Source organism: Tripterygium wilfordii, chromosome 19 (genome assembly GCF_013401445.1).
Source record: "Tripterygium wilfordii isolate XIE 37 chromosome 19, ASM1340144v1, whole genome shotgun sequence".
Classification (NCBI taxonomy): domain Eukaryota; kingdom Viridiplantae; phylum Streptophyta; class Magnoliopsida; order Celastrales; family Celastraceae; genus Tripterygium; species Tripterygium wilfordii.
Genome location: NC_052250.1, coordinates 14,179,666 through 14,194,689, shown reverse-complemented (window position 1 = coordinate 14,194,689; position 15,024 = coordinate 14,179,666). Strand labels below are relative to the sequence as shown.

At 37.9% G+C, this 15,024-nt stretch overlaps 3 protein-coding genes across 11 annotated transcripts; 2 read left to right on the top strand and 1 right to left on the bottom strand.

Annotated features, from left to right (window-relative positions):
- Positions 1-196: 196 nt before the first annotated feature.
- On the top strand, positions 197-2,460 carry LOC119985256 (protein phosphatase 2C 51-like). The gene is made up of 3 exons (XM_038829494.1): positions 197-914; positions 1,478-1,583; positions 1,807-2,460. Exons 1-3 carry the CDS (start codon positions 381-383, stop codon positions 2,124-2,126), a joined length of 960 nt encoding a protein of 319 aa, XP_038685422.1. The 5' UTR covers positions 197-380; the 3' UTR covers positions 2,127-2,460.
- A 2,833-nt stretch (positions 2,461-5,293) lies between these two features.
- LOC119985900 (spermine synthase-like) lies at positions 5,294-10,186 on the top strand. 7 transcript variants are annotated; one of them, XM_038830365.1, is made up of 12 exons: positions 5,294-5,431; positions 5,697-5,741; positions 6,276-6,490; positions 6,595-6,639; positions 6,974-7,050; positions 7,155-7,277; positions 7,785-7,889; positions 7,986-8,058; positions 8,165-8,236; positions 8,562-8,757; positions 9,069-9,198; positions 9,843-10,186. In XM_038830365.1, exons 3-12 carry the CDS (start codon positions 6,307-6,309, stop codon positions 9,924-9,926), a joined length of 1,089 nt encoding a protein of 362 aa, XP_038686293.1. In that variant the 5' UTR covers positions 5,294-5,431; positions 5,697-5,741; positions 6,276-6,306; the 3' UTR covers positions 9,927-10,186. The 7 variants fall into 7 exon arrangements, with proteins under 7 accessions (XP_038686293.1, XP_038686290.1, XP_038686291.1 ...); XM_038830362.1 differs by having other exon boundaries at positions 5,697-6,172; XM_038830363.1 differs by having other exon boundaries at positions 5,300-5,508.
- Positions 10,187-10,249: 63 nt separating this feature from the next.
- On the bottom strand, positions 10,250-13,480 carry LOC119985899 (cyclic nucleotide-gated ion channel 1-like). 3 transcript variants are annotated; one of them, XM_038830356.1, is made up of 7 exons: positions 13,327-13,480; positions 12,689-13,133; positions 12,360-12,557; positions 11,996-12,276; positions 11,643-11,754; positions 11,297-11,533; positions 10,250-11,086 (listed from the first exon to the last, which is right to left on the bottom strand). In XM_038830356.1, the coding sequence occupies exons 1-7, from the start codon at positions 13,332-13,334 to the stop codon at positions 10,385-10,387; spliced, it is 1,983 nt and encodes a 660-aa protein (XP_038686284.1). In that variant the 5' UTR covers positions 13,335-13,480; the 3' UTR covers positions 10,250-10,384. The 3 variants fall into 3 exon arrangements, with proteins under 3 accessions (XP_038686284.1, XP_038686287.1, XP_038686285.1); XM_038830359.1 differs by having other exon boundaries at positions 12,689-12,785; positions 13,327-13,365; XM_038830357.1 differs by lacking the exon at positions 13,327-13,480 and adding an exon at positions 13,210-13,322.
- Between the last annotated feature and the right edge of the window lie 1,544 nt (positions 13,481-15,024).

Sequence of the window (15,024 nt, the reverse complement as noted above, 5' to 3'; positions counted from 1 at the left end):
GCACGAGACGCCACGTAAACATGACTTCTGGAAACAAGAGATTATATGTGGGCCCAACGGATCACTATCCAGCTAGATCGTGGTGACAAGTGTCCTAAACTATATCTAGCCGTCCACGAATCCGCTGGAAAATCCAAGTTAGCGGCATACATAGGCCCATGTGGCACTAAAGAAGTGGACTGAAGAAATCCGACGGCCACCGTTTGCTGTTTTTTAAGATCACGGGTGCTCTTCTTTTTCCACTTTAACAGCTTCCTGCCTTCCTTTTCAAGCAGTGATTGATCAAAGATTGAAATTACAATCCCCTCCGACTAGTTCTTTCCGGCTTATGACGTCAGAGACCGGTGCAATGGCAAGCCACCGTTAATTCTCGTAGGAGGATGATGAAGATCCGGCGACTCAAGAACACATGTCAAACGAAGGCGCAAATTACAACCGCCGAAGGCGGGAGTGAGAGCTTGAATAAGGAGGAGAGAAAAAACAAAGTCGTTTTGACTCCACGCTTCACAAGAATCGCGTACGGGTCGGTGTCAGTGATCGGTAGGAGGAGGGAGATGGAGGATACGGTGAGAGTGGAGCTAGGGTTCGCGAGCAAAGGAGATGAGAAGTACGACTATTTCGGAGTGTACGATGGGCACGGCGGAGCAAGGGTAGCGGAGGCGTGCCGGGACAGGATGCACGAGGTGCTGTTGGAGGAAATAATGGCGGGAAAGGAAGGTGAAGTTGATTGGGAGAGGGTGTTGGAGGACAGCTTTGTGAGAATGGATGAGGAGGTGGTGAGTGATGAAATGATCGGGTCCACGGCTGTGGTGGCGGTGGTGGGGAAGGAGGAGGTTGTAGTGGCGAATTGTGGCGACTCTAGAGCTGTGATTTCAAGGGGTGGTGCTGCTGTGGCTTTGTCTTATGATCATAAGGTACCTTTTAGAACTTCTTGGTATTAAAAATGAGTACTTTTGCTGAGTTTTGCTCATTCTTGTAACAACTTGTATTGAAACTTTCATTTCATAAGCCTTTGTTGGACTCTTTTAAAATGTTTCTTCTTCATTTGGCTCTCTCCGTGGAGATCGACAATTTCCTAGATCAGTTATGTTAGAGATGCTAGAAGTTAATATCACAGTTATCCTAATTGTTAAGTTGTACGTACATGATTTCATCATGTGGCAGATGTAGAGCTCACGAATTCACTTCCATCTTGTGCGTCCAATTCTACCGCTAGAATAACTAAACTATCAACTATTGAAATTTTTATCATTTTTGTTCCTAGATTTTAAGATAGTTGGTAACTAATATGGGATTAATGGCAAGAAAAGGATGAACTTCAAATTTATTTGCTTGTGTTTTTGACTATAGTCTCCCTGTCAAAGTAAGTCATTTACTTTTTATGAATTAGCGGCCCTAATGGATTAGCTTCTGAGTTGTGTATATCTACAGTAGCGTAAGTTCTAAATCAATATTGTTGATACCCTTGTGTGCAAAGCCTGACAGACCCGACGAGTTGGACAGAATTGAAGCTAATGGTGGAAGGGTCATAAACTGGAACGGATACCGTGTATTAGGTGTTCTTGCCACTTCCAGATCCATAGGTATGTAGTAAATAACTTATTGTCCTTCGTATCAGAGTCGCGTTTGATAAACATAAGACCATTATTGAGTTTAGAGCTGGCCCGGCATATTGAACTGGGAATTCCCGGTTAAAAAAGAAAGATAATAGGCTGCTTTCTGCTTTTATATATGCTTTCCATTGGTTAATTGATCGATTCCACGAGGTTGGGATTGTTCTCGTTGAGTTTTACATTTGTGATGCAGGTGATCAATACTTGAAACCATATGTGATATCTAAACCAGAAGTCACAGTGAGCAAGCGAACTAGAGAAGATGAATTTCTCATACTAGCAAGTGATGGCCTGTGGGATATCATCTCAAACAAAGTAGCGTGCCAGGTCGTGAGAAGATGCCTCAGCGGTCAGATGAGGAGGAAATCTGGGGATGTTACGAAGGAAGGTCGCGCAGCCGAGGCAGCTGCGGTGTTGATAGAGCTAGCAATGGCTAGAGGTGGCAGAGATAACATCAGTGTCATAGTAGTTGAGCTAAAAGAGCCGAGAGATTTTCCCTCTTACTATACGTAGTAATTGGTGAGTAATCATAATTTGTAGTCAGATGCTAGAATCTGATTGTCAATTTTTTTTCTTTTAAGATCAGGAAGCTCATGAAGGTTTCAGATATTATCCAGATGCTCATTTTGATTGTTGATAAGGGAGAACTTTTAAGGTTAAATTATCATCAAAGCTTTTAATCTTTCAATGATGATAGAGATCCTAAGAGTTCGTATCCTAGTTATCTATGCTTTTAAGTTGTATGCATGATTTTATGTTAATCGGACATGTGGAGAGTCCACGAATTCAGTTAGATGCTGTGCATAACTCGGGATATTTGGAATACTAAACTGTTGGATTTTTGTCATTTTCGTTAATCTTTATCCTCACAATCAACGTAGCTTTGCTTGATCAACTTTGGGCTTGTATTTGGGCGTACACTTACGAAATGAGAGAAACTAAATGGGCCCTCGAAGCATTAGCGAGGTGAATTGTATGGGCCATATGGGCCCATCTTGATCATGACTTCAAAAGATGCTTCCACATCCAATTAAAATCAAAAGACCCCTTTTGATATGAACCAGCAATAAATTACTTCGATATATGGGCCCTGGAAACATTAGTGAGGTGAACGTATGGGCCCTGGGAGCATTAGTGAGGTGAATTGTATGGGCCCTGTAGGCCCATCTTGATCATGACTTCAAAATATGCTTCCACATGCAATTTATATCAAAAGACCCCTTTTGATATGAACCAATATATATAAAATGGCTTATTACTATCTCGTGTGTGTGGTTGGTTTTCGAAAAAATATATATAAAAATGGCTTCAAATCAACTTTGATGCCGTATTGATAGGTAAGAAAAGTATTTCTACATTTAAATACATGTACATATATGTTTATATATAATTATCGATCATTCATTTATCTTTAGAAGGACATAATGAGATTCTCTCTTAAGAACAATAAAATAATAAGATGCAATAATGCTAAGCCTTCCACGTGTGAGTGACTTAATTAGCACGAATAATTGGTCTACATGTTCTATGCTCTATATAAGTGAAAGGTACAATCTTTGGCGACTTTAGTACAATGATTACATAAGAAACCCTACAATTAGGTTAGTCAAAAGTTCAATTTTTTAGTTGCCATAAAAATTGGTACTTAAAAAATGAAGTGAAATTGAAGGAAAATGTTAAAAAAAAGAAGATAGAGCACATGTTGATCAAATATAAACAAAAATTATCACCCACCTAGGTGATAGAATGATGGTGAATTTCTTTGAGGCTAAATTAAAAGGATTCAACAAGTTTTGAGTTCGATTCCCACTATTTAGTAATATATTTGTGAACACGTTTTTAGTTTTGACCCAACTTACACCGTCGTCATGTGGAAAACTTTAATGTGTGGCGATTGGGGTTCCAAGTAGACCCATATAAGATGTCCGAAGGATAAACTTATATGGTATCATTATCGTTCAAAAAAAACAAAAATCATTACCTAAAATATTAAAACGTAACAACTCATTAATATGAAAATATAAACACCTAATAAAACGGTTATTACAAATATATTTATTACAACTCATTAATGAAAATATAAACACCTAATAAAATGGTTATTATTTAATATAGCAATTAATAAATGGCGTTTTCATGAAATACTATTGATGGAGGAGAGTTGCAAGTAAAATAGAATTTGGGGAGAAGAATCGAGAAGACTTATGAAGTTTCTGTCATATAAGTAACTAGTTGCATGCCCGCGCTTCGCGCAGCACATATCTTGATTGGAAAATAGAGATATATGAAAAATTTTCGATCTTTTGTTAACATGAAGAGTAGTAGAGCTTTAATTGTAGAAAATAGAGATGATTGTAAGATCAAGATAAAATATGTACAATACCTTTTTTAAATTTGCTAAGAAATTTTTTTTCTAATAGGGTGTAAGAAATTTGATGCATAAGGAATAAGTATGCTAAGAGTTTATCAATTCTTATTTGCTTCGCTGGTATTTACGAAGTGTTTTAGGTCACCAAAGACATGTTTATGAAACAATATTGTAAGGTTAGTATAACATTCTCTACAAAGTGACATTCAATATCGAGAAGTACAATGTAGCATAAATAGTATTTTTGAAATTATATTTTTAGAATAAGATTTTTGAATTTATATTTTTGAAATGTTATGTATGACTGGTAGATTTATGCCCATAATCACTTTAACCTTCAACAACTCATTGAATTCTACCATACTTTCCTATCACCACTTACATGTTCCAATACCAAATGGGCTGAATTTACTTACACATTATAACAATATAGCATGAGAAAAGCCTCTCATGTTGTGTATGTTGCAATCCAAACAGACTACTAAACCTGACCAAACTCTAAACATGCACAATACATCAACTAAATACTACAAAAACACACAAAATACGTAAAAAAACACACAAAAATAATGATAAAAACACACAAAAATTCTCACAAAATGATGGTAATTAATGCACATAATTAATTGAGTAAATACTACAAAGGAATTAATTGAGTAAACATATAAAATGTTTTCAAACTAAATACTACAAAGGAATTTTATTAATTGAGTAATATCAAAAGACTCTCATAATTAGCAATACATGGCCCTAGTGAAACCGAAACAACATCAAACCACTCCCATGAAACATTAAATTCTCATACTATTCAATATGATTTTAAAATTATTTGAATATTATTAACCGTATGTAGTTATGGGTCTTAAAGTTTTTCAATATATTTTAATTTTTTCTTTTGTCTGTTACATTTTGTTTTTTTGAATTAATTTTCATCACTCAAGTTGTCAATCATTCCCTTTTATCATGTTTGATTAGAATGTGTAGGCTTTTTTGTAGAGGCATCCACGTGGCACCAAGAATTAAGGAGAAGCCTTGTGGATCATCAGTTATAAATATATAAATTGATGATTGATTGATGATGATGTTTGATGAGGATTTTGGATGCCAAATATGATGTATGACTAAAGGCAAATGTGGTATAGGGCTAACGACTATTATTCATAATAATTCATGGGCCTTTCGATTCTTCTGTCTAATAAATAGCATTTTCATGGAATGCTATTAAGGAAGGAGAGTTACGATCAACTTTATTTGTAATTGAAAGTCAAATTTATACATCATAGTGCTTTATTTATTTATTTTTATTGCACAAAAATTTTTGTAGAACCGTCTGTGACTCTCTGTATAGTGTATACACGTTTTAATGGTGGCCAACACGAGCACACAGAGGAGATAACTAAAGAAGGAAGAAATTTGGAGAGACTCGCATATGTCGTCTTTCCCGCTCTCGGTCTGCACCGACATACCAATCAAACAATTTTCTCTGCTTGGCGAGATTTCTGTTCATTAATGTCTACGATTCTCCCTGTGTGTGTTTACTTAGATATCTTTGACTTGGAGGCTTTGTTTAATCTATCTATATATATATATATATATATATATAATCACTGTATCTCTATAAGTTCGGACTGTAATGAGATTTTATCTTGTCTGTTGTTGATTGATTTGTTTCCTTTTTTTTATTATTTGTTGATTCATCATTTATGGAAGTGTAGGGGTATTGCTGGGAATGGGCTCTGTCCCCATTGCATTTTCTGAAAGTAAAGTAGTAAACCCTAGCTTCTGTTTGGTTTCCCGGAAATTTTTTTAGGTTTTTGTCGGTAGTCCAATTTTAGATTCCGTGATTTATTGTACGTTATCATCTCAGTCTTTTACGAAGTTAAATAATCGCAAACGAAATGTTGATCATTATTTCAGTTAATTTTTCTTGTTTCCATGAAAGTGAATAAGTGACCACTGCGGAAACTTTTGATATGATTTGGTTTCCTTGATTTACTTTTGTGGACTACCGTGTGGATTATTTTCCTTAATCATTTCCTCTCTTACAAACTCTGTTATTTATATTACTTTGGAGAAGATTCGTTTGCCCATTCTTTTTTTTTTTAAAAGACGGAACTTCCCTTTTGATGATGAGTTTTGCTCAGAATTTAATCTTTTGCCCCGGGAATTGTAAATTATAGAGTTCTTTATGGTAATCCTTTTCTATTTCTGGCAGTCCATTGTTTTTTCCCCCACTATATTATTAGTTTATAGGGGATTGTTGATTAGTAAGACTTGCTTTTTTGGAACTCCAGAGGCTGGAGCCGGAGAAGAAGAAGATAGTCTATGGAGGGCGGCGCAGAAAGAGGTTTGGAATGCCAGAAGATTATGGATGGGAATGTGAATCACGGTAATGGTTTAGAGAAGGCCATCCCTTCATGCTGCTTAAAGGCTAGGGTTTTAGACCCTGAGCTTGAGGCAAAATGCCATTCTGCTGTTGTTTCCGGGTGGTTCTCAGAATCTGGCTCTGGTGACTATCCTTTTTATCCTAATAATTTGTAGATGTGGAAAGTTTTTGACTGATATAAATAGGGTGACACTATTGACCTCCACTGTTTTTTGCTTTGCTAACAGGTAACGGTAATAAATGGATTTACTTCAACAATCCTATGTGGCCTGGTATGATTTTCTCATGGATTCTTCGGGATGTCTCTACTGCTTGATCTTTTCTATCTTCGTGTTTCTTGAACTTGTGTCATTCCGTGATCTTTATTATTGAAGTTTTGGGGGAAATATATTTACGGAAGTGGTGATCTCATATGAACTAAAGTAACATTAAATTGGACCTTTGGTTTTCTTTATAAAGACCAAAACTAACGGCAGGTTTTTGGTTTATGGCGCTCACCTTTCCTGAAGCTTCTTTGCCTTTTCCCTTTTATATCTAGTGGTTTCACTCTGTTTCTACTTCTATATGTTTATGGCTGATTACTTTTTTCTTTGGGTTTATTTGTAGGAGAGGCTCATTCAATTAGAGTAGACAAAGTATTGTACAAGGGAAAATCAGAATACCAAGAAATCTTGGTTTTTGAGGTATGACAATTGTAAACTACACACTTGGTGGTTATCTTGAGACTGGCTTACCTAAAAATATATCTTATTTATGTTCTATTGATGCCAAACTCTTTCATGTGCAGTCATCAACATATGGGAAAGTGCTTGTGCTAGATGGCATCGTTCAGTTGACTGAGAAAGATGAATGTGCCTACCAGGAGATGATAGCTCATCTTCCTCTTTGCTCAATTCCATCACCAAAATCTGTAATTTGCACTCTCTCTGTTTCTTTACCCTTCAAATTGCTTCTCATATAATAGTTGCTTCTCACAAATAATTATAGAGACAGATTTAGTTGAACTTGAAGAAAATGAAAGACAAAATAACAAGAAGAAAGAATGAAAATTAGTTTATCAAGTACATAGAATTGATTCTCTTTAATATATGTGTAAATGCATGTACTTCTATTTCAGTTTTGGTTGCTGAAACTGTGGTTATATTATATAAGTACTTTGTGATTATTGCGGTATCCTGCACTAGTTTGTTATGTGTAGCATATCTAGTTTTGTTGATATTGAAGTTCAGTTGTTTTCTTTAAATTCTTAATTGATTATAAGCTGCTTAAATGAAATTTAGTATAGTCCAGTCAAAAAGTGATTTTGCCATTGTCCCATGAAGTTAGATCTATTTTTTTTCACTTAGAAAGTTGTCCCGGATGATTCATTTGCTTCAGGCTTATATCATACCGATTCTCATCCAAATACATGAAGCAGGTTCTGGTTGTAGGTGGTGGTGATGGTGGGGTTCTTAGAGAGATATCTCGTCATAGCTCTGTGGAAGTTATTGATATATGCGAGATAGATGATATGGTTATTGAGGTAAGTGTTGAACTATGGTAATCCTTTGTTCAGTTCCCAGCTAATTCTCTCCCCTTTTGCAATATTGATTGACATACTTTAGTTCTGTTATTTTAGGTGTCTAAGAAATATTTTCCAGAGTTGGCTGTTGGATTTGAGGACCCTCGTGTACGGCTTCATGTTGGTGATGGTATGCTTGTTTGGCATTAAACAAATTAATTTTCCTTTATCTTCCTAACTTCAATATTTGCTCTTGATAGAATATGGCTGATTTTCTCATTTCATGATCCTTACAGCTGTTGAATTTCTAACACATGCACCCGAAGGAAAGTATGATGCAATTATTATTGATTCTTCAGACCCTGTAGGTATGTTGTGGTACTTGATCTTTTGTGATTTGCTTGCTTTGTGTTAAGATGTATCAATATATTCGAAGTATATATTTGTGGCGTTTTTGTTCTTGAAGTGGAATCACTCTTAATATACGTGGTCTTGATAATATATCAGCATAGTTCCCTTGTGTTCCTTGAATGTCCCTTTTGATCCGATTCTCTTAGCAGTTATGTATTGGAAACATCAGCTCTCTCTCTCTCTCTCTCTTTTGAATTAATTTCTTTTCATTTTTGAATTAATTTCTTTTCATGCTTGACCTGTTCAAAACTTTCACCTTATGTGGCATTTCCGCTTATTTAGGTCCTGCTCAAGAGCTTGTAGAGAAGCCATTCTTTGAGACCACAGCAAAAGCACTAAGGCCAGGCGGCGTTGTCTGTAGCATGGCAGAAAGTATGTGGCTCCATACGCATCTTATTCAAGATATACTCTCTATTTGCCGTGAAACATTCAAAGGCTCTGTTCATTACGCATGGACAAGTGTCCCTACTTATCCAAGGTAATAATCTCCTCTAGCAATAACGTTCCCTATCTCAATGCAATGGTGCTCTAATGACTATGAGACTTCAGGCGCCTACTTTCCTAAATCTTTTCTGATTGAAAATTTAAATTGATGAAAATAAGCATTGCAAACTACTTCTTGATGATCTCAATTTGTGAGCCCATCGTTTGCATGTCCTAACAGTGCAATTTGCTTGGACTTTTTATCATACAATGTTCTATGGTGTACTGGTTGATGTTTAGAGTTGCTCAAGTCTTACTTACTACAGTGTTTGATTGTTAACCTGTGTGGTTCTCCTTAACATGCAGTGGTGTGATTGGTTTTATACTTTGCTCAACTGAGGGTCCCCCTGTTGATTTTATTAATCCCATCAATCCTATTGAAAAGTTAGAAGGAGCTGCTAAACATAAACGAGAGCTGAGGTTCTACAATTCAGATGTAAGATCTTTCTTTTCCATCGACTTTTATTGTTTTATTTTTTTTCTTCACATTTTTGAATGTGTACAAGTGTCTTGTCCTAAGTTGCTAAAAAGTCTTATAGCATGTACGATTATTATCTTAGACCTTTCAGGAATTGAATGTAACCAAGAAAAGAAATAACTGATGGATAAAAAAATCAATACCATATTACAAAAGCAGAGTGTTCATACAGAGTTGCATATTTGTTTTTGTTGGAGAGAGTGAGAATGACACATGGCCTGCACTTTCCTCCCATCCATTCTAACTTGGCCTTTGCTAATCAAATGCCCAAGGCCTGTCGGGCAAAGTCACGCTTTTACATCTTTACATATAGCTTGTGCTCCCTTAACCGAGTGGTTCACCTGCGCCTTGGCTTAACTAACATTTCTAATCCATCCAAATGAGTCATTTTTATTTTTTAGTGTTCAGTTATTTGCTAGCTTTCAGTATTCGATAGCCTTCCAGATTGTGCTAGATTTGGAACTTGGAATGGAATCGAACTATGGTGCATTTCTATTGGGAGATTCAATATATACTGTTACTTACGAATCCCTGTAACCTTAAAAATAAGGCTACTGTAACAGATTAGCTTCTTTCTCTGAAGCTTGTGTTGTATTTTGCAGATGCATTCAGCTGCCTTTGCCTTGCCCTCATTTCTGAAGAGGGAGGTCAGCTTCCTTCGTGATTATCCAACTGTGGCTCATTGAATCGTGTTCTCTCACTCGGTTTCTTCTGGCTACTGGCTTTCATATAAGTGGATTTTCCTCCCACATGATACGAAAACTAGCTTTAGGTTGGTACTGTCGTATTTAGGTGTAGTTGAAGCCATGAACTCTGCCTTTGAGACCTCAGTGACAAACTTATTTTAGAATGTATTATCTGGCGTTGTGTCGGAGGTTTCTTTCATTTGATCATCTGTTGATAATTCTTCATTTCTTCTTGTCAAAGCACTCTCTCGGTTTCATGCTGGGCTTTACTTTTCTTATTGGTTTGCTATTAGTATGCGGTTGTGGTCATTTGATGAAGTGGGTAGTTGAAACATGTTTGAGCATTCATCAGAATAGTTTGAAGGTTTCTCTACTCGTAACAGGTCTCTCTGCTCTCATCTTCCTCCAGGAGGATTTGGAGGTGGAGATACCTTTCATCATTTGTTCACTCAGCCTACCTATTGTTCATCATAACTGAAATCTGGCGCTGGTGGCTTCTGCAGCAACGTATGTTGTATCATCTGTGCCTTCCAACCGCGTGTAGCACGAAGTGCATTGGCTGCAAATCGCGAGGCATAAATAGCGGTATTCAGACTTATAGACTTCCCACATGCTTGGGTTGATGGATCTTTTAGAGACTTTCCACATGCTTGGGTTGATGGATCTTGCAACCTATTCTCCTCCTCTTCTAGGTGTTTCCTTTTACGATAAGCGTGCCAGGCTGCTTGTATGAAACAAGATGCCCAGGTCCTCCATTGCCAGGAGTAAAATCTGAATACATGGTGGAGACGTTTATCGCTGAGCCACTGAAACTGAGTAGCAACAAACTTCAGGTCTTCTGCCTTGAGAGTGAAAGCTTTGACTTCTGTAATGGTTCGGACGTTTCTGGTTGAGATGGGGAGTCTTGAAGTGGAGTGAGGCTCTAAAGCCCAAGTGAGAAGTTCTTCACCACAGAAGTCACCACCTCCGAGAAATGCAGAGTTATAGAAGCCATCCCTATCACCATTGGTCGCAATTGCCCTGCCTTGCATGATGAAGAGCATCTCAGTGACTGCTTCTCCCTCCCGAAATACGTAGCTTTCCTCTGTGTAAATAACTGCCTTGAGACGGTCGCACAATGCTTCCAACGATGGTTTGTCCATTTTCTCAAATATAGGCACCTTCAAATGCAACCAGAGAAGAGAAAAAAAAAAAAAAAAACTAATTTCAACTGCTATACCAAAAACTGAAATATTTCTCGGAGTTACCACCTACCTGTGACTTCGTAGTCATAGTTTTCAATCCCCTTGAAATATTTCAACTGCTATACCAAAAATTAACTGAAGCTGATAGGAAGAATTGTTAAATTTATTCAAAGAAAATGAAGTTACCATTTTGATTAATTTCAAATGGAGTTCACTCTTTATCCTCTTCCTGAGGTCCTCGGGAAGATTAACAAGGAATTTATCCATATCATCTCCTATACTTTCCAGCCAATTATAGCGCAGGTATCTCCGAACCCGGGATTTCAGATGTTCAGGGACCATTTTGAATGGCATCCAATGTTCCATCTCTTGAGCTTGCCGTCTCATTTCTTCTTTTCTCGCACTTCGAGCCTGCAGGGTTGCCTGTTTCACAAGTACACACACATACATACAATTGTTTTTAGAATCAGTCTCATAGCAAAACATAATGAAATCCAGTATTTTCAGGGTAACAGTTCAATCTAGTACAAACCTGCAGGTTTCCAAGGAGAATTAAAAACAAAAGCAATCCTAACGTGATAATGGAAATTGCAAATACGTTTTCCCAGACATGGGTGCTTGTTTGGAGGTTTTGACCAAAGCAGCTGCAAAAAAGGACGGACCCAACCAGCCATAAGAAATCAGATCATAATCTCACTGGTTATAACATTATTAAGTAATCAATCTAGCCGATGATCATATGAAAAGGAATTTATAAAACAGACCAATGCAATATTCAAGCTTTACGAGTGCAATATTAAAAGTATCATCATGTGAGGTACTCTGAGCATGAATATATACCACCAGCGATAAAAGAATAAGGATGATATCAGTACTTGAGCAAACCTCAAGCTTAGCAGACCCCAATGGAGACAATACAACAACTTCTTTGGAAAATCTCTAGTCTCCACAATACGAGACTCAAGAGCATCACTGAACATTCCAAAGTCAAAGAACTCTGTCTTGTGTGCATCTCTAGGGCAAAAATCATTTAGAAATGTAAGGTCTCCAATATTATTGTCCTTGCAGCGAAACAAGTTGAGACACCCAACTTGGTTTTCACAGGCTTCATGCCAGCATTGCGTCAATCTTTCTATGGAGAGAAAGTACCATAGGCCTCCCATTCCCTAAAATAAAGATCACATATTGAAGCGCAAGAATGCCTGAATCATTGCAAATTCACACTGACAATTGTAAAATGTAACTTTACATTGATAGCTAGCATGAGGAGAAATGGACTGAACAGAGCTCTGGCCTTTGCAGGTTCACCAAAAGAACCTGAAGTCGCAAAACTGTATGTTCTGAGAACCCTTGGCACATACTGGCAAAGGACAACAGATCTCAACAAGTAGATTGCTTTCAAAAACCTCGATCCCCTCATCGTTGGGACAATGATCAGAAGAACCACCTAGAAAGTCCGTAATAACTCAAATTAAGCCGAAACCAATCCATGTTAGACTAATAATTAAGAAACAGACATATACATATATATATATATATATATATATATATAAGTGGTTGAGACCAGGAGTTCATTACCTGCGGAAGGGGAAAAGCAGATAGAAAGTCAAGTGGTAAGGCACGCAGCAAGTATTTACTTGCTATTTCCCAGAGATGCTCAACCAATTCACCTTCTTTATACATCATATAACAGGGAGCAAAAAAGTCATGGTGAAGTCGAATAACGATGAAAAACGCATAGAAGAGGTCTACCAGTGAACGGAAAACAATCACTATGGTCTCCAACTTTTTGTCCATACTAATGCACTTCTTGCTATCATTCTTGACCACAGGAATATAAAAGAAGAGAGGATCCAGTAATGACACTGCAAGGGCTAATAACACTATGAATATCTTAACCCATTTATAAAGAAAGGTTTTTCTTTCTCTTTCTCTTTCTCTTTCTTCCTCTGAATCTCCTCCATCTTCCTCTATTTCATAGCTTACATTTGAGGTTCCCATCTCTTCATCTTTCACAGTATGCCTAAATTAATCACAAGTATGAAGGTCAAGTAGTATAGAATTTCACAAAAAAAACAATAAAATACAGAATACATCACCCTCTCCACTGCAGAATCTTAGCATCTTAATTTACCAGTAGAAGACCAAACTTTCCCTATCAAATGTATCTGGAACATGATCATAGCAACAATTAATAGTTGTGGATAGAAACTAACCGCCTCATATTGAAGCCTCAAGCTGCCTGCAAGTTGAAACTTTGTTCTTCCAAGGACAAAACTTAGAGACGACTTGAGAAGAACAACTGAGAAATCAGAAGTGTGTAGCACACCAACCAAGAAGTCGAGTCTTTTTTTTTCATTTTTTTTTTCAAATGGGGCAAGAAGTTGTTGTGGCCGAAAATCGTCTTGGCCCACTTGTCGGTCAACACCCAATTCAGTCGGTCAACATAACCAAAATGGACCCAAGTTGGGCAAGATCGTAGGCGTCCAAAAGCCCACAAGCGGCTCATACTCGAGCGTCCGAAACCAAGTTGATCAACGCCCAATTCGGTCAACGCCAGAGTTGATCGACGACCAAGCAGATCAACGATATGGACAGATGGCGTGCATTGGTCAAGCCCGCCTCATGTATCAATCATTCAACTCAACTCCATTGCATATCGTGTTCATGCATACATACAATTCATACCATGTTTATCGTATGATCAAGTCATACCGAGGCAACGGCTATCTCAGACCGTTGTTTGACTTAGCCTCAATAAGATAAATACGACCTCTGAACCAAGCACGCCAAGTCAGTTGACATGCAACATTGAGCCGCCTGATCTTTGTACGATCTCATCCTTGACCAACCAAAACAAGCCACGCGTTCTGACACCCGACACCACCTTCCCACGATTATCCGTATTATGTACTCCATGTCAGTCTTGGTCGGTAAGTAACCCCACTATAAAAGACCCTCTCCTCCTCAAGAGCGGGGGGCAATTTTGGAGACTCAGACCCATTGCTCTCTCACTTTCTTCAACCTTAAGCTCATTCACAACTCCTTGCATCTTGCATCCACCATTTTCATACCAACATTCATACTTTACGATTCTTATATCTTTGATTTGACCAACCTGATTTCGATTGAATGACTTGGGCGTCGGAGAATCTTTGGCAAGTACCCCACTAGTGCCCAAGTTCTTCGATATTAACTTTGCTTTGTTTCTCAGGATCCCGCTGTAGAAGGCCTCCATATAAATTACATTGACTATTCAACAATTGTAGATTAGGGCATCTATAGAAGTCAATTCACAGACAAACATAAAAGCTTTGTAGTAGGTAAGTCTCGTGCTTTTAAATTTGCACAGAGGTGCATTCCTTTAATCTCTCGTTGACTATCGCCTCCCCATTCCATTCATGAACCATATATGTGCCAGTTTCGGTGATTAAAATATCAGTGATACGGTGTTGGTTACAACAATAACTATTGATGCAAGTTGAAGGAGAGGCAAGGGAGGGGAGAGAGATAAAGGGTAGAGTCAACCTGTTAAACAGTGGTGGGGTTTTGACGTAGGGCAGAGAAAGGCGGAGGGAGGTCATTCTTGACTTCTTGTGGGGGAGGGTATTTTTACAGGTGAAGAACAATAGGTCATTATCTGGCTCTGCTGGCTTCTGCAGCAGCATAGGTGGTATCCTCTCCGGCACCCTCGACTTCCGAGAGCTATTACGCCTTATAGCACGAAGTGCATTAGCAGCAAACCGTGATGCATAAATAGTGGTACCCAAACTCGGGGAATTTCCACCTGAATTGGCTAATGCATCTTGCAACCTATTCTCCTCTTACTGAAGAGACTCTTCGAGTTTTCTTTTACTAAAACAGCGGCATGCAGCTTGTATGAAACAATCTGCCCAGGACCTCCACTGCTGTGA